Below are 18117 nucleotides of genomic sequence, written 5' to 3'. Positions count from 1 at the left end.
CAGGAAGCCGGAGACTGGTGTTTGATGGATATTGAAAAAAACTCAGCAGCACACAGGACACTTTATAGAAAAGCAATTTATTCCATTATAAGCACTTACACAGTTAGTCATGGAGAGTATTAACAGGCCTGATGGTGAGACAGGTCAACCAAAATGGAGACGGCTTCAAACTATGGTGGTCAAGGACTAACTCCTAAAAAGCAACTCTTAAGGATTAATTTAATTTTAAAAACAAATACAAACTAGCAATTCACTCTTTCTCAACTTGACAGTTCACCAGTGGTCTGACTGTCAGTTAAAAACATATATCTCACAACTTGGTGGTCCCAAGTTCAAAAAACAAAAACAAAAAAACCGTACAACAAAAGCCAAGTGAAGAAGTAGGTGTCTGAGCCAGGAGTATAAATATTGCAAGATGTCATTTTTATTCCTGAATAAAATTTATTCATTTATAAATTTATAAATTTATCCTCAGGAATTTTCTAGTAATAAACCCAGGTCTAAAGTAGCTTCAGAAATGGGGCATATTATGTATGATTATTTTTCTTAAGCTAATTCCAAAATTTTCATATTTTCAAGAAAGTGACTAGAGTGGATAAGGAATAGTGAAGTAGGTGTTCAAGCCAGGAGTATAAATATTGCAAGATGTCATCTTACAATATTTATAGAAAAATAATCACACATAATGCCCCATTTCTGAAGCTACTTTAGACCTGGGTTTGTTACTAGAAAATTCCTGAAGAAAAATTTAAATATAAGTCTGTGGCTTTGTTGAATTAAGCCCCCCAGTTAAAGATTTAGAAAACACCCATGGTTTGGGCTAATAGTTTTGTTGGTGGCACCTATTGTAGCCGGATAGCTGAACAAAGTCTGTGTCTCAAACCAGTGTTAAATCCATCTCAGGGTTCAGAAGAAAACAAGGGGAGTCTAAATCACAAGTGCAGACATGTCTAGGATCCTTGTCCTTCCGGATCCACACTTCCTTCAGGGTCTTCATCATTGTAAATGTTCTCTGCCTGCCAGAGAGAGAAGGCAGTTATTTCTTTTCTTCCCCCTCCCTTTTTTCTCTCCCACCCCCAACCCCCACCCTAGGGTTTGGAGCCTATCCTGGAACTCCCATTCAGGCTGGCCTTGAACTCCCAGAGATCTGCCTGCTGGGATTAAAGGTGTGTGCCATTACTACCCAGCAACAGTTATTTCTCTCTTTCTTTCTCTCTTTCTTTCTTTTTTTTTTTTTTGGTTTTTTCGAGACAGGGTTTCTCTGTAGCTTTGGAGCCTGTCCTGGAACTCCCTTTGTAGACCAGGCTGGCCTCGAACTCAGAGATCCACCTGCCTCTGCCTCCCGAGTGCTGGGATTAAAGGCGTGTGACACCACCGCCCGGCTAACAGTTATTTCTTGAAGTCTATTTCTATAATATATTATGCCAAGCAAGGTGCCTGATAACAAGGTCCCTGATGACATTTCAATTAAGGCCATATAGTAACTATTCAATGCTGTTGCTGAATAAAAACAGCAACAGAAAATGCACAGACAAGATGAATCATAAACAGAACAGGTGTGTTCCAGTACAAACTAGGAGCAGGCCACAGCTTCTACTATAGGGCATTTTCAAAGTGTGATGATATTCATTCCTGAACTCTTAAACCAGATATATTATTGGTAATAGCTAAAATATAAACCAGAGGTTTCTATGAGACACACAGAAGTTGATGCTTATAAGCAAAGAATTTCTTTTAAGGATGACAAAAATATTCTAATTTTTTTTTGTGATATGTAACTCTGGAGTAGGAAACTCACTGAATAGTAAACTTAAATGAAACTACCCAAACTTTATATGCAAATTTCAATTTATAAATGTCTTGAAAAGCCACTTTACATAACAAACACCCACCCCCAGTAGTTGATGAAATGTGTAAGTCTAAAATCAAATGTGTGGAACCAAGAACCCAGTCACATCAACAATCACCAATACCAGACCCAACAGGCATCACCTCAGGAGCGCTGTAACCCCAAATCTGCAGGCTTACTCTGTCACTTCTATCCAGCACTGCTAGAAAATTTGAGGGTTTTGCAAAAACTCCTTTGACTGGTTTGAAAATTTGCTATGATTCTAAAGAATGAGATCTTGATGTTTATTATGCATGTGTTTATTATGATCTCTTGCTTCAGCTTTCCCAAGATCTAGGATTATAGAGCTATCACGCACCCTCCTTATTCCTGGGGTATCTATTTTGTATGTCTGTATTTAGAAAACCCAGGGACCAAATGGAAGAGATAGATACAGGAGGGAGCAGAGCATATTAGTCTCCTAGCAAGTCAATGTGACCCCCAGAATCTGGATGCTCACACTACTTAGAGCAAGCTAAGAGCTTAATCTCCCTTCCCGACTGGAGAGGCAGAGTTCCAAGTGGTTAATTTTCAACACTCCTGTTGACTAGCCCACCTAGAGGCTATCCAGGGGCCTCACCAGAACATTAGGAACAGACTCAGGTGTGGTACAAAAGGCGTCATCATCATGAGCAGAACTGAGCTAGAAATCCCAATGGTTTCTTAGCAGAACCATACCAAAACACAGGACAAAGTCTAAGCATGTACTACTTATTATAGGAACATAACAAACAGGCAGTGGCTCTGGAGGGGATCTAATCATCTCTCTACAACCTTTTCTTTTGGTCATTTTTCTCCAAAGATAGGCTTTCTCTGCTACCCTGGAACTCACTCTGTAGAGCAGGCTGGCATCGAACTCATGAGATCCACCTGCTTCTGCCTCCAGAGAGCTGGAATGAAAGGCGCACTTTCCCACCCTGCTTCCTTCTTGGCTTTTTGAAGACAGGGTCTCTCTACATAGCCCTGGTTTTCCTAGAACTCAGTGTGAGTTTCAAAAAGTAGAGATAAGATAAACTATCTCTTAGTTCCCAGTTCACAACTGCCTGTAATTCCAACTCCTCCTTCTGGCCTCTGAAACCAACACACACACACACACACTAAAATCTTTAAAAAAATAACATACCCTTCATTCTGCATAAAGCATAGTCACGGATAACAGGAAAATTACAGGTTATAAGACCAGTTCAAAGTAATCAAAATAACTACTGTTAATTATAAAATTCTTTTATTAACTTCTGTGTTTTCTTTGCCAGGAACATTCTTTTTTTTTTTTTAATATTTATTTATTTATTATGTATACAATATTCTGTCTGTGTGTATGTCTGCAGGCCAGAAGAGGGCACAAGATCTCATTACAGATGGTTGTGAGCCACCATGTGGTTGCCGGGAATTGAACTCAGGACCTTTGGAAGAGCAGGCAATGCTCTTAACCACTGAGCCATCTCTCCAGCCCCAGGAACATTCTTACTATACAAGTGATAAATGTAGACTTTTACTAAAGATATGATGTAAAATGAAAGACATGTTTGTAAAAGTCTTGTGTTAAATTTTTCTTCCATGGCCAGGTGATGGCAGCAGCAGGTATGCTTTTAATCTCCGTACTTGCCTTTTTATCCCAGAACTTGGGAGGCAGACCCATGCATATCTGTGAGTTCAAGGCCAGCCTAGTGTCTACAGATGAGTTCCAGTGTGGCCAGGACTACAAAAAAATCCTGTCTAAAAAAACAAAACAAAAAACAAAAAACAAACAAAAAAAACAAAACAAAACAAACCATTCCTTTCATAATTAAAATGACACAATCCTTACAGTGCCATTCATAATCTATGTCAACTTAGTCTACATAATAAAAATGACTTATGAAATCTTTAAATACCAGCAATAAAAATTAATTTTATATTTTAAGATAAATTTTAACATATAGTTATGACATTAATACACAAAAACCTACTACCTGTCTATCCTCCTCTTTCAAAAAAGACCAGGGCTTTCAGCAGGGCAGTAGTGGCACATGCCTTCAATCCTAGCACTTGGGAGGCAGAGGCAGGCAAATCTTTTGAGTTCAGGCCAGCCAGGATTGTTACACAGAGAAACACTGTCTCAAAACCAACCAACCACAACCCAATCATCATTTAAAAATCAAGCTGTTGTTGGGCAGTGGTGGCGCACGCCTTTAATCCCAGCACTCGGGAGGCAGCCTGGTCTAGAAGAGCTAGTTCCAGGACAAAAACCAAAAGCTATGGAGAAACCCTGTTTCGAAAATCAAAAATAAATAAATAAATAAATAAAATTAAAATCAAGCTGTTGACATCTCCTCAGTCTGCTTAGAGACTTAATCAATGATGAGGTTTGGCTCTGTATTTTTAAGTTCTTAATTTAAATTTAAAAAAATCTGGCCGGGCGGTGGTGGCGCATGCCTTTAATCCCAGCACTTGGGAGGCAGAGGCAGGCGGATCTCTGTGAGTTCGAGACCAGCCTGGTCTACAAGAGCTAGTTCCAGGACAGGCTCCAAAACCACAGAGAACCCTGTCTCGAAAAAACTAAAAAAAGATTTAAAGCAGTTAAAGACTAAAGACTGCTTAATGCTATGAAAAAAATAATCAGAACTTAAAACTGTAAGTTACAAAAATCTTAAAACAAAACAAAACACATGTGTCTTTACATTGCTCACACAGCAATGACCTGGCTTATAAACAAGCACACAAATTAAAGTTGTTAACAGTCCCAGCTCCCTTTGAGTTCACAGTGTAATGGTTCACAACTCAAAAGCCGCAGCTTCAGTTACCAACAAGCTAAACCTGACCACAAAAAACAAAATTTAATCTGTGTCATTTTGGGGACTACCCAGAGAAAACTGTTCAAAAACCAAAAAGAAAAGTACAAACAAACAAAAACCCAACAGGGAAAACTTCACCTAAACATCGAAGCCACACCTGAAGAAAACAGGGCAGAGATGACAGCTGCATCCAAAGTGTATGTGTGTGATGATGGTCTCATGTATCTAATGTCCCCTAAATAAATTGCTGAACACTTACCATCTGCCACACTTGCATGATATTGTCTTCTGATACAGAACAAATCACCCAAGGTTCATTGGGATTCCAGGAGAAATCAGATATCTTGGCAGTATGACCACCATGAATAAACTGGAAGAGGGACCAAAACCAAGACATTAAACACAGACAACATTAAATCATAGCCTACTGCTTAAAGCACAGAAGACCCCAAAGTGCCCGAAAGGTTATAACATACCAGCAACTCTGGTGGGCCATCTTCTGCATCTTCTGGGGACTGTTCTTCTCCAATTTTACTTAACAAAAAAGAATTTTAAGTCAGAAAACATCACCCTGTGTGATAGCTTGAATATAACTGGCCCCCATAAGCTCACAGGCACTATTAGGAGGTGTGGCTTGTTGGAGGAAGTGCATCACTGTGGAGGCATGCTTTGAGTCTCGTACATGCTCAAACCACATCCAGTGTCTTAGATCACTTTCTGTTGTCTGCACAAGACGTAGAACTCTCAGCCACTTTTCTCCAGACCCCGTCTGCTGGCATACTGCCCTGTCACACCATGACGATAATGGACTAAACCTCTGAATTATATATAACCTACCCAATTAAACATTTTATAAGAGCTGCTCATGGAGGCAGAAGCAGGCAGATCTCTGCGAGTTTGAGGCCAGTCTAATCTACAGAGGAAGTTTCAGGACAGGCTCCAAAGCTATAGAGAAATCCTGACTCAAAAACAAAGAAAAATGTAAAGACAGTAACTTTGCCAGGCTCGGCACTCAGTAGGCAGAGAGAGGTGAAATTATTGAATTTGAGGTCAGTCTAGTCTACAGAGTGAGTTCTAGGATAATCAGGACTACACAGGGAAACCCTGTCTCCCCAAAACAAACAACAACAACAACAACAACAACAACAACAACAACAACAACAAAACCCAACCAAAACAAATCTGTAACTCCATGGATAGGGTAACTAACACAAAACTTACCTTAAATCCCACACATTCAACCTACGATCAGTACCGCTAGAAGCCAAAATAGTCTCATTGTGAGGTGACCACTGAACCTAAATCCAACAGAGAAGAAAAATTCAACCAATTAGAAAATAGAATGGGAAAATACCTCAAATTATATCTTACAAAACTCTGTATATAAAAGGCAGTGAATACTGTTAAAACGGACAAATATTAGCCGGGCGGTGGTGGTGTATGCCTTTAATCCCAGCACTCAGGAGGCAGACGCAGGTAAGACCTCTATGAGTTCAAGGCCAGCCTGGTCCAATGAGTATCAGGACAGTCAGAGTTCTTACATAGTGAAACCTGGTCTCAAAACAGATCAATCTGTGGAGGCAGTAGTTCAGATTTCAGCTAAACCCAAAAGACACATGGCAAGCTTAATGAACGAATGAAAATGGAGGGGGGGGGCGGGGGGGGGGGGGAGAAAAAGGGAGAGAGAGAACTGAGTATGAAGAGTAACATTGATGTACAGGTACCTCACTTCCAAAATCTTGAGAAAGGGTCTCATTTCTCAATGTGGCTCACACTGCCCTTGAACTTATTCTGTCACTGTGGTTAACCTTCATCTGTTGTTTCTAGTGCTGGGATTATAGGTATGTGCCACTATGCCTGGTTTATGAGTTGCTCTGCATGACAGGTAAAAACTCTACCAATTGAGCTTCATTTCTAGGTGCTCTGATTTGTGAGCTTCTCAAGTGCTAGAATTATTGGTGTGTACCCATATTCTGTACAGAGAGAGGGAAAAAAGGGAGGGAAGGAGAAGGAAGGGAAGAGAGCAGGCAGCACAGGTTTCTCTTACTTGGAATATTTCATCCTTATGTGATTCAAAGGAATGCAACTTGAGTTTCAGATTTCTCAGATCCCACAAGGCAACAGTCTACATACAATAAGAAAAATAAATCAAGATAAACTTATTAAGAAAAGCCTAGGGCCAGCAAGATAGTTCAGTGGATAAAGATGCTTGCTGCCAAGCCTGGTAAAGAGTCTGGTCCCAGAATCCACACAGTGGAAACAAGCTCTGGCAAGTTCTCTTCCAACCCCCACACAACGTTCACTGTATATATACACCTATCCCTGCCAAATAAGTAATTTCGAGTGTGTGTTATACACACTTGTTCCATGATAACTGTGTAGAGATCAAAGGCTAACTTGTAGAAGTGGAGCTGGTAATCTCCTGTAGTCATTTCGGTCTTGGGGACTGAATTCAGATCTTCAGGCTCAGCAGCCTGATAATAAATTCTTAAAATTTCAAAGACAAGACAACCTTTAAAATATTAACTAAGACATCTTTGCACATTTAAAAGATACTGAAGATGGCTCAGTGGTTAAGAGTACTTAGTACTCGTCCAGAGGGCCGGTTCAGCACACACTTGATGTGTCACATGTATGTAACTCCAATCCCAGGAGATCTGACACTATCTTCTGGTCTCAATGGACACCAGGGATATATACCATGCTGAAGACATGCATGTAGGTGAAATTCCCTTAACCACAAGTATAAAACCTGAACAATTCAAACAAAGCAAACTGACCTTGTCAGCTGATCCTGTGGCAAGAATGAACTCACTGTAAGGATTGAAAGACAGGCAGTTCACTTCAGCAGTGTGAGCATCAACTGAGTGGCTTGGCTTGGAAGTATTGTTTGAACGAGTATCCCAACTTCATTTAAGAAGAGAAAACAGGAAACGAAGCTTGAAATGGTGACTAATACAACACTCTGAACGTACGTATTAAAAAATAAACAACAGGGTCCACTCACATCATAAGTTTCTGGTCATCAGCAACTGACCCAAAAAGAGACTCGTGGAGCAGATGCCAGGAAACGTCCTCTACTACTGCTGTATGCCCCGTGAAGATGGTCTTTGCATCCACCACTTTTCCTTCCTTTGGAACTGCACTGATGTCCCACAGGCAGATGGTCTTAAAGACAAAATTAACCATTATATGAAAGACTCTCACTTCCCCACATATCCCCCCAAAAGAAGACAAATTGCAATAACTCCAGATTTTCTTCAAAACTAAAAGGATACGCACATGGTCATCTGAAGCACTGAGTAAGTGCCCGCTGAGATTTGGATTCCAAGAAAGACCATAACCTTCCTTCTGATGTCCACGGAGACGCAAATCTGGGTTGCACTCTCCAGAAGGGTCTGCAAAGTAACAGACATATCTAGACTATCCATCCCACTGCCTCTCTGGATTTATTAAGCAAAATAATGTCAAACGTCTATTTACAGCTCACAACTGTCTGTAAATCCAGTCCCAGATCTGACACACCTTCATACCAATGCACATAAAATAAAGTTAATTACATTATATAATAAAAAAATTAACAGGGGGGCTAGAGAAATGGCTCAGAGGTTAAGAGCACCAGCTGTTCTTCCAGAGGTCCTGAGCTCAAGTGCCAGCAACCACATAGTGGATTGTAACCATCTATAATGAGATCTGGTGCACTCTTCAGATTTTAAATAAATCTTTTAAGAAACAAAACGCCTATCATACAAAATACAAACCCGTTATGACCAACTATATAATGCTCAGTTGCAAAATTATGATTTCCTCTACATAAAGCATGTTTCACTTGGAAGCATAAAAATACCCACACATATCAATAAAAACATAAATGGAACCTGTATCTGATTAAAAAGGGGGAAGTACCTGGTTTAGAAGGATGCTTTGTGTAGTCAAAAACAAGCACATCACTGGATGGAGTCTTTGTTGCAATGATGCAAGGGTTCTGGGGCATGTACCGAGCCCTGTTTACTTCTCCTTCATGGTTGATCTTGATTTCTATTTCAATTTTCCCACTGACAGAGCCAAACCCTCCAAATTCTGTACACGTACACAGAAGCAAAAAGTATTTAATCAACCAACTGGTGTGACTAGAAGACTGACCCATTTAGAGAACCACATATACATATACCTGTAACTACAGATACCAATTAAAATCATGAAAGTATGAGAATCCCAAGTCAGCCGTGGGGAGGATGAAGTCGTTTTGAGATAGTTCAGTCAGGATCCCAATATGCAGACCATGATGGTCTTGAACCTGTGATAATCCTTTCCTACCTGGCACTATGGTACATACCTACACCAACACACAAAACCAAACTGTAGTCAGAGGAAGAAGCTCAGAGGTAGACAACATACTGCCCCCAATTCCGCAAAGTAAGAGAAACATTCAGGGAACAGGACTCAATTCTAATCACACACAGAGCAGCAAAATAAACAAAGACCAAAGTTTATCAGTTAAAGTACTAGGAATAAACAAATGATATTTTGAAATCTTGGAACGGGGAAGGCATTTCAAAGAAGGACAAAAAAGCTGGAGGGCATTAGAGGAAAAGTTAATAATTCATAATTGTACAGTTTTTCCTAACAAAATAGCAGAGGTCAGGTTTGTTAACTCAATCCTTCCCAGAACGTCAAAGTGAAGGCAAGGATGATTACAAGTTCAAGTCAGCCTGGGTTATCAGTTACCTGAAAACAACCAAAATATAATACACACAAACTTAGAACCTTAAGTTTATAAATAAAATGAGCTTGGAGGATAGAGATGGTTTAGAAGGTAAAATGCTTGCTACCCAGAAAGCAGGAAGACCAGAGTCTGAATTCTTAGCACCTACATAAAAAGCCAGATATGTTGGGCTGGAGAGATAGCTCAGGGTTAAGAGCACTGCCTGTTTGTCCTTCTGGAGGTCCTGCGTTCAATTCCCAGCAACCACATGGTGGCTCACAGCCATCTATAATGAGATCTGGTGCCCCTTTCTGGCCTGCAGGCAGAACACCATATACATAAATACATACATTTTAGGGAAAAAAAAAAGGCCAGGCATGACTTTGAGTGTATCTGTAACACCAGGATTAGGGTGTAATGACAAGTAGCCTAGCTGACTGGGCAAGCCTCCAATTCAGCGACACTATATCAAAGGATTAAATAGAATTGCAGAAGAAGGCTCTTCTGAGTGTGTTGGCAAGTCTGAGTGTGTGGGTGCTGGTGTACGTTGGAAGATTGGAAGTTATTGAATCTACTGTTAGAAAAGCAAATTATAAACCCACAAACATTCTGTACTGCATCTCAGGTACCAAGAAAAACACCTCCATGTAGTAAGTACTAACTCCCCCTCACCCCCTGAACAAACAAACACCAATCCTCCTGCCTCCACCTTCCAAATATATACTGCCATATACGGTTTAGAATCCAGGGCCTGTCAGGCAAACATTTTACCAACTGAGTTTTATATCCCTAATTCCTTTTTTGAAAAAAATCTTACTGCACACATACATGTGGGTGTGTGTGTACATGCTTCTACACATGCACAGCTGACAGAGCAACTCTCCTTCTACCATGGGTTTCAATGATTTTTAACTGCTCAGCTAGCTCACTGGCCTGTTGTTTTTTTTTTGGGAAAAGGAGTCAGTTATGTCGCCCAGACTGGTCTTGAATTTGCGAGCATTTTATCTCAGCTTGGAGGGCTATGATTACGAGTGTGTAATCATGCCCATTCACACCATTTGTTGAATGAGTGATTTATATGTGGACTCCTTTAAGAAAACAAGGTATGGGGGCTGGAGAGATGGCTCAGCGGTTAAGAGCACTGACTGCTCTTCCAAAGGTCCTGAGTTCAATTCCCAGCAACCACATGGTGGCTCACAACCATCTGTAATGAGATCTGGTGCCCTCTTCTGGCCTGCAGGCATACACACAGACAGAATATTGTATACATAATAAATAAATATTTAAAAAAAAAAAAAACAAGGTATGGTATTAGCACTACTTTCCGGGGGATTAGTTATAAGGAAAAGGATAGTGTCTGTATTACTTTAAAATATATTTATACATGAAGCAATAGTAATCAGAACTTTTCACACCTATAACAACAAAAGCCCGCCTACTTTGTTGTATGAGTGACCGAATCCAGGGCTTCAGATATGCTAGTGCAAGTATTCCACCACTGAATTACAACCCCAACGCCAAATACAATTCAGACAAGATTTATCTCATTTAGTTCTGAGGATGTAGCTCAGTGGTAGAGCATTTAGCCTTAAACACACAAAACACTGGGTTCAATTACCCAGGAAATCATTAAAATAGAAAAAAAAAAAAAAAAAGACTTCATTTAACTGATAGGAACTATACTCAGGTTAAATGACTTAAAACCACAAGCTAGGCTGGGCGTGGTGGCACAGGGCGTGCTAGCACTTGGGAGGCAGAGGCAAGTGGATCTCTTTGAGTTCAAGGCCAGCGCCTAAAAAAGTAAATTCCAGGACAGTCAAGGCTACACAGAGAAACTGTTTTGGAAATCAAAAACCAAACCAAAACAAGCACATAGCTAAACTGTGGCAAATGGGATCTTCACCTTCACTCTGAAAGTTAGTGTTTTCCTTAGGATCCAGAGACTAACCTTTAAAAAAACTATTCACTTTTTAATACACAAAATTGTAGTTGACTATTACCCTAACAACCTATTTTGCACTCTGTACAAAATTAGATTAAATGTGGAATAACCAGGAACTAAATAACACAATTGTTATCTTGGCCAACAGTTGGATCCCAAATAAATTTACACATAAGGGTTCTTTCTGCTTATCTGGAGAAATATTAAGCACAAATGTTAATGAAAAAAAAAAATCCATGATCTATTTTTTGTTTTGTCTGAGACAGGTTTTATTCAAGGAAACTCTCCTAATGGCCCCACCTTTTTTAATGTTTTGGTATGAGGGCCATAAAGAAAACTGAGATTGGAAAAAAAAAAAGGATTCACGAGCAGTTAGGTTAGGTTATCTCCTAAAAAACTGGTTGTGAAAATATTTTTATGAATATAACAGATACCACATCATCGCTACTGTTTTAAACATTTAAGGATAATTTAGTGGTTGGGCAGTGGTGGTGCAGCCTTTAATCACAACACTTGCGAGGCAGAGACAGGAGGATCTCTGAGTTAAGACTAGCCTGGTCCACAGAGCAAGTTCCAGGACAATTAGGACTAGAGAAACCCTGCCCCCAAAAGGAATACAAACAAACAAGTATAATTTAGCATTTCTCACCCCCCCCCCACTAGATACCCCTAAGAATTTTTATGAACCCAAGTTGGCCTGCAACTTGTGATCTTTCTGCCACCTGTGCTTGTAAAACATTTAAGACGTAGGGCTCAGCGATTAAGAGCACCTGGCTGCTCTTGCAAAGGACCTGGGTTCAATTTCTAGTGGTTCACAAATGTCTATAACTTCCACTCGATCCTTTTCTGGCCTTTTCTAGACACCACACACACAAGTGGTGCACATATATACAGGCAAAACACTCAAACATAAAAAAAGAAAAAAAAGGGGGGGGGGCGCAGGTGGTGATGACAAAGTGGATCTTTGTGAGTTAGAGGCCAGCCTGGCGTACAGAGTGAGTTCCAAGACAGCCAGGGCGACAGAGAAACCCTGTGCTGAAAAACCAAAGAAATTGTAGCAATCCCCTATGAATTAATTTCTGTCTCTTTGGGTCAGTCTTTCCTGTTGAGAACACACACAAAAAACATATGGTAGATCTTTGCTCCGTTAACTGCAGAAATCCCACCATGACCAATACAGTAGAGGGCAGCTTACAGCAAATACACAGAACCAAGTTTTGTGTTGATTACTCTTCATTGCAAACTAGTTTTCCCAATAACATAAGAGGCCACCCAACTAAATTGTGTACCTCAATGTAATTTGGATCTGAAAGCCACAACCCGTTCACCATTACTTCTTTCATCCTCAAGAGTCCTACCTCCTTTCTCACTGTCATAGTGTGAAGCATCAAACTGAGCATCATCATTAGGGAGCTGGACACTGGCTATCACCAGGTGGTTTTGTTCATCCGATGTGTGTGTTCCCAGGACAAGTCGATGAATGCTGAAATCTTTCCCCTCAGGCCTGTAATAACAACAAATTATCACTATTCAAATTGGTAACCCAAGAAATCATGAACTCAGTAATGTACACCTGACAACAACAACCAATTACTGAGGACCAGTTAATTCTTTAAAAAACAAACAAGCCAGGCGGTGGTGGGCACGCCTTTAATCCCAGCACTAGAAGAGGCAGAGGCTGGGGAATCTTTATAAATTCAAGGCCAGCCAGATCTGTTACTAAGAGAAGCCCTATCTCAAAAAAATCTCAAAAAACAAACATGCATATGGATACTAGAGGACAATTAAGTGTCACTAAATCTTAAGATACTATTCATGACTGGTTGTGGTGGTGCAGGCCTTTAGTATCAGAACTCAGGAGGCAGAGGCAGGTGGTTTTGCATTGAGTTCCAGGACAGCCTGGTCTACAAAGCAAGTTCCAGGACAGTCAGGGTTCGTACACAGAAAAACCCAAGTTTGAAAAAGAAAAGAAAAGAAAAAAAAAAAAAAAGCTATTCACCTCTGTTAATTCTAGGCTTGCCTTATTGTCTTAGAGCTCACCAATAAGGTTAGCAAGGCTAGCTGTGGAGCCCGAGGGTTTCTTCCCATCTCCCCATCACTGAGAGACTTCAGGCATATGCCATCACTCTACCTTTTGTTTTGTTTTGCTTTTAAACATGAGTGCTGGGGATCTACTGCATGGTCCTGATGCTTGCAAGGCAAACACTTTACCGAGTCATTACCGAAGCCCCTATTTTCTTTTGAAAAAATAATAACATAAAGATGGTTCAGCACTTAACAGTGCTTGCTACTCTTACAGAGGACTTGAGTTCAGTTCCGAACTCCCATGCCAAGTGACCCACAACCACCTGAAATTCAAGCTCCAGGAGACCCTGAGCACCCACCTACCACCCACACTGGGAATGCAGTCACCTCCCTCCAATAGAAATGAAACAAATGACAACCATTGAGGATCTAGTCTTTCTTTCCATCACAAGGATCCAGGTGACCAGAATTAAGCTGTCAAGCTTAGCAATAGGCACCTTTACTCACTGAGTCGACTTGCCAGTCTATTTCCTACTTTTAATAGCTCTCTATTAAGGCTAGAACACAAATACAGCACTTAATTTTTATTTAACTTGAACAAAAACTTAAAATTTACTCTAGGGAAGTTTACTCTTCTCCCAGTTTATTGGAATAAAAATGTAAGTCAACTATACACCCTTTACAATGGGTGAGAAGAAAACTGCCTGAGTCTTGTTTACCAAGAACTTTGTTAAGAGGTGAAAGAGACAAAAAGAGAAGAGGAGAAACTAGGGGATAAAACCCTATGGTAAAGTCTGTGCCTGGTCATATGCAAGAGTTCTTATAACCCCCAAAGAAAAAGAACATTAGGTGGGTGGTGGTAGAGCCCACCTTTGGGAGGCAGAGGCAGGTGGATCTCTGTGAGTTCAAAGACATCCTGATCTACAGAGCAAGTTACTGAATAGAATACACTTCCAAACATTTTGGAAGTAGGGATAATTCTTGCTTTTTACAGAGAAGCAGGAATGTAAATCATTCAGGGTGACTCCTCAATGGAGGACATACAAACCAAATACCTGCTGCATCCAGAAAGCGGAGAATGGAGGTTGTTAATGACCTGGTGACCTTTTTGCTACCTGTAGGGACAGACCTCACTCTAATTCCCCAGAATTCTAGACTCTTCCTTCCCTCGACCAATATCCATCCTTAGGTTAAAAAGAACTTTATGGCCTGCTGACCTCTATGCTATCAGTCAGAGACCACATTAGATTGATTATAGGTGTTTCATTTAGCTATAGAACCCACCCTCATGTTTGCATGTACTTCGTAAAATAATTTCTATGTAGTCAAACTCTGTGCCTTATTGCACACATAGAATTGGACTGATTGTCACCTGGAAACCTTTTCCCAAATTGTACTGGTTTTTTTTGTTTGTTTTTTTCGAGAGAGGGTTTCTCTCTGTAGCTTTAGAGCCTGTCCTGGAGCTCACTCGGTAGACCAGGCTGGCCTTGAACTCGGATCCACCTGCCTGCCTCTGCCTCCCGAGTGCTGAGATTAAAGGCACGTGCCACCACTGCCCGGCTCCAAATTGTACTGTTTTAAATAGGCTGACAATGAACCTCCTGGCATTCGACTTCTTGAAGTTGGATCCAGGTTGATGAAGTCAATCTGCACAGTTTTCATTATTACCTCTTGCATGGTTCACTTCCCTGCCAGGATACCTGCAAGGACCTCCCTCAGAACCTAGAGTTGGCTTTCTCTTTCCTTCCTTCCAGTATGTATATTTGTACTGTGCTTGTACATACGGAGGCCAGAACTTGAGAAATGTTTCCTTCTTGACTCCTTTCCTCCAGACAGACCAAAGACAACCATTCTCTTCAACCCAGAACTCACTGGTCCTGCTAGTATAGCTAGTTTATTTTAGTGATTCTGTCTCTGCCTCCTGGAATTACAGGTGTGCTGCCATGTCCATATGGCATTTATACCAGTGCTGAGGTTTGATATGTGGTCCTCACAACTGCTTTATTTAGTGTAACACCTGCCCAAACTAATGCTTTATATATTCAAGTAAGCATTCTACAAACGCTCCCATCTGAAACATTGAGATGATTACAAATGACTCCCTGGAGCTGGAAAGATGACTTGGCAGTTAAGAATCCTGGTTCGGCCGGGCGGTGGTGGCGCACGCCTTTAATCCCAGCACTCGAGTTCGAGGCCAGCCTGGTCTACAAGAGCTAGTTCCAGGACAGGCTCAAAAGCTACTTGAGAAACCCTGTCTCGAAAAACAAACAAACAAACGAAACTTAGACAATGTAGTTGAGATCGCACAGCTACTAAGCCAAAGAACTGAGACTAAAGTCCAACTCTAGTTTTGGAAATGGAAAAGCCAAATGAAAGAGAAACCTAGCATGATGATTAGAATCACTGCCTAATTTCTTGAATGTCAGTTAAAGGCAGTCTGGATTTTATGCTGTAAGAAACAAGGAATACTAAGTTTCAAAGAGACATAGCTTAATACCATTTGTGTTCTCCTGGGAGGATAATCAAACACTATAAAGAGTTTCGGACCATCAGCCCCAGTACCATAAGATATCACAAGGAATGAAAATTCTCACTTCTATAGAATCACAAGTCTCAGGAAACAGGAGACACGTTTTACAACCCCTCGAGCTGATTGTGTTGCACACTACAATCTAAAACCCGTTTGTCAGATGGGAAAGACGCTACAGCAACAGTGCTGGATTATAGGCCTGTGCACCATGGAAAGTTTTCTTCTCCAACAGGCTGGCCTTAACTCCTGATCTCAGTGCTCCACCTCCTAAGGGCTGGGGTTACAGTTGTACGCCACCACAAGCACTCTCAGAACCAATGGTTTAATGACCATGAGAACAGATAGAAATGACTCTACTAAGCTTGAGTTCCCAACTAATTTTGAACCTGGTTACATTTTAAAAAGTTCCAACTGCAAAAAGTTCCAAGTGTCTGCGTGGATTGCATAGCACCCTTCAAATAAAGGTTTCCACTTTCACCCACACCGCTGCATAGACAGCAGCCTCATTCTTAGTTTTTAGTGAAACACACAAGAACTTCCTGTTACACAGAGAACAGTGATGTAGCTCAGAGGTACTGCCTGCTTACCATGCACAAGGTTCAACTCCTAGCAACTTCAAACAACACAGCTCTTCACTCCCAATTTCTATGAGCTGTTGACCTCAGTCTCACAGCCGGATTCTGTACATATCTTACCGAGTTACAAAAGATTTCATACTCAGTTTCGCCAAGTTCCCATCAATAATAGTCGACATTAACCTTTATCTCTGTATCGCCACTGGCTTCCTTCTGCCAGCCAGTGCTGGTATTGACAGATGTTTCACTTAGCTAGGATACTTTGTGTATGCGACCTCATGCTAGGACGCAAGGATCAAAGTCCCTGCCAGTACGCATTCTGTCACTAAACATCACACCCCTTCAGCCCTCTTGAGGTGTTACCTCAACTCCTTATCTAAAGCTCAAACACCTGCCCCTTCAACTAATGGATTTCTTGATGGCGGGTCCCAGATTTACCTTGCTATCACAAATGACTGAGAATTCAAATGTTTTGTCGAACGAACTGGACACAGAATACTTGTGAAATCTGTCAAGTTGTAACATTACACGGTCAATGACAGTTATAAGATAGCAATTCGATTCAATGCTGAGAATGAAATCCGTTCCTCCAGCAGAGTAAATTACAAAATCTTCTTGTTTTCTACCCTTACTACTTATTGGTTGAGGAAAATAAACATCACTCAGAGGCTCTGATCATATGCCCCTATGCCCCTTCTAGCGGCTGGAGAGAAAAACAAAACACGGAAGACCAACTCAAGACCTGAAATACCAAACAAGTAATATCCAAGTGATTGGTGTCACCTGGTAACATCTGGAAGCCACTGGGCAGTTAAACTGGGCCACTCCAGGGCATGGGTCATCACCAAATCATAAAGAAAAGGGGTGTTTTTCTTCCATATTTTGTACTCCTCGTTGATCACACGTTCTTCCACCGCGTCGTCAAAGGCAGCTAAAATTTTTTAAGAAAACAAATGAGGTTAGCGGACAGAAACGGAAAGCGAGCAAACCTCTTCAAAGCCACCGGCGTGGCTCCCCGGTTCTGATACCGAAATGGAGATTCGTCTTAATTTCTCCCAGGGCGCAGGCACTAACGCTGCTCTCCGCCGCGGAGGGCCGGAAGTCCTCGGGCCACCCAAGCCAGACACTCCGTTACTCGGCCGGCTTCGAGGCATCAAGTCCACCAAACCCAGAAGGAGGCCTGCGCACCGGGCCCCAGCAAGCAGAGGGATCGATGGAGAGTCGCCATCGCCCGGGCCCGAGAGCTGGCGTCGCCCCGCATCCGCTCCGGAGGAGCCAGCGCGCCGTTAGCCCGCCCCGCCGGAGTCGCTGGGATCGGGCTCTCCAGAGTAGGGCCTGCTTTCAGGATTAGGCCGCGTAACAAGCCACGACACAGCCCCGCCACCCTGCGCCTCCTTCGCGAGCCCGCCTCGGCACACTCACCTTCCTTGTCAGCCATGGCGGTAGGAGAGCCGGGAGGGGCTGGGGGGGGGAATCCCGGGGTCGTGCGTTGCAGGAGGGACGGGGAGGCGACGAGCGCTCGCTCTGCGCGCGCGGCCTCTATTGTTTCCTGCGGCCCGTGCGTGGGGGGCCGGCTCGCGGGCCTTCGCGCCAACATCGGCCAATGGGAAAGCGGGATCCGGCGGGGTGGGCGGAGCATCCGCGGCCGCGGCCAATGAAGACGCACACAGTCGCTTTT

General features: G+C 41.9%; 1 protein-coding gene across 2 annotated transcripts; it reads right to left on the bottom strand.

Annotated features, from left to right (window-relative positions):
* Positions 1-58: 58 nt before the first annotated feature.
* On the bottom strand, positions 59-18000 carry Rbbp4 (RB binding protein 4, chromatin remodeling factor). Of its 2 annotated transcripts, none has more exons than XM_057783698.1 (12): positions 17862-18000; positions 17223-17370; positions 12668-12813; positions 8569-8742; positions 7945-8060; positions 7670-7830; positions 7443-7569; positions 6710-6787; positions 5884-5960; positions 5139-5196; positions 4922-5032; positions 59-1016 (listed from the first exon to the last, which is right to left on the bottom strand). In XM_057783698.1, exons 1-12 carry the CDS (start codon positions 17875-17877, stop codon positions 951-953), a joined length of 1278 nt encoding a protein of 425 aa, XP_057639681.1. In that variant the 5' UTR covers positions 17878-18000; the 3' UTR covers positions 59-950. The 2 variants fall into 2 exon arrangements, with proteins under 2 accessions (XP_057639681.1, XP_057639682.1); XM_057783699.1 differs by lacking the exon at positions 59-1016 and adding an exon at positions 3545-3604.
* Between the last annotated feature and the right edge of the window lie 117 nt (positions 18001-18117).

This window comes from Chionomys nivalis, chromosome 11 (assembly GCF_950005125.1).
Source record: "Chionomys nivalis chromosome 11, mChiNiv1.1, whole genome shotgun sequence".
Classification (NCBI taxonomy): domain Eukaryota; kingdom Metazoa; phylum Chordata; class Mammalia; order Rodentia; family Cricetidae; genus Chionomys; species Chionomys nivalis.
Note: the sequence above shows the minus strand (reverse complement) of the source record. Positions and strands in the feature narration are given on the sequence as shown.

Coding starts and splice junctions, on each gene's coding strand:
- Rbbp4 (XM_057783698.1), bottom strand. Junction 7,570..7,669: donor GATGACCAGAAACTTATGAT/GTGAGTGGACCC, acceptor TCTTAAATGAAG/TTGGGATACTCGTTCAAACA. Junction 5,033..5,138: donor ATGGCCCACCAGAGTTGCTG/GTATGTTATAAC, acceptor TCCCTCTTCCAG/TTTATTCATGGTGGTCATAC.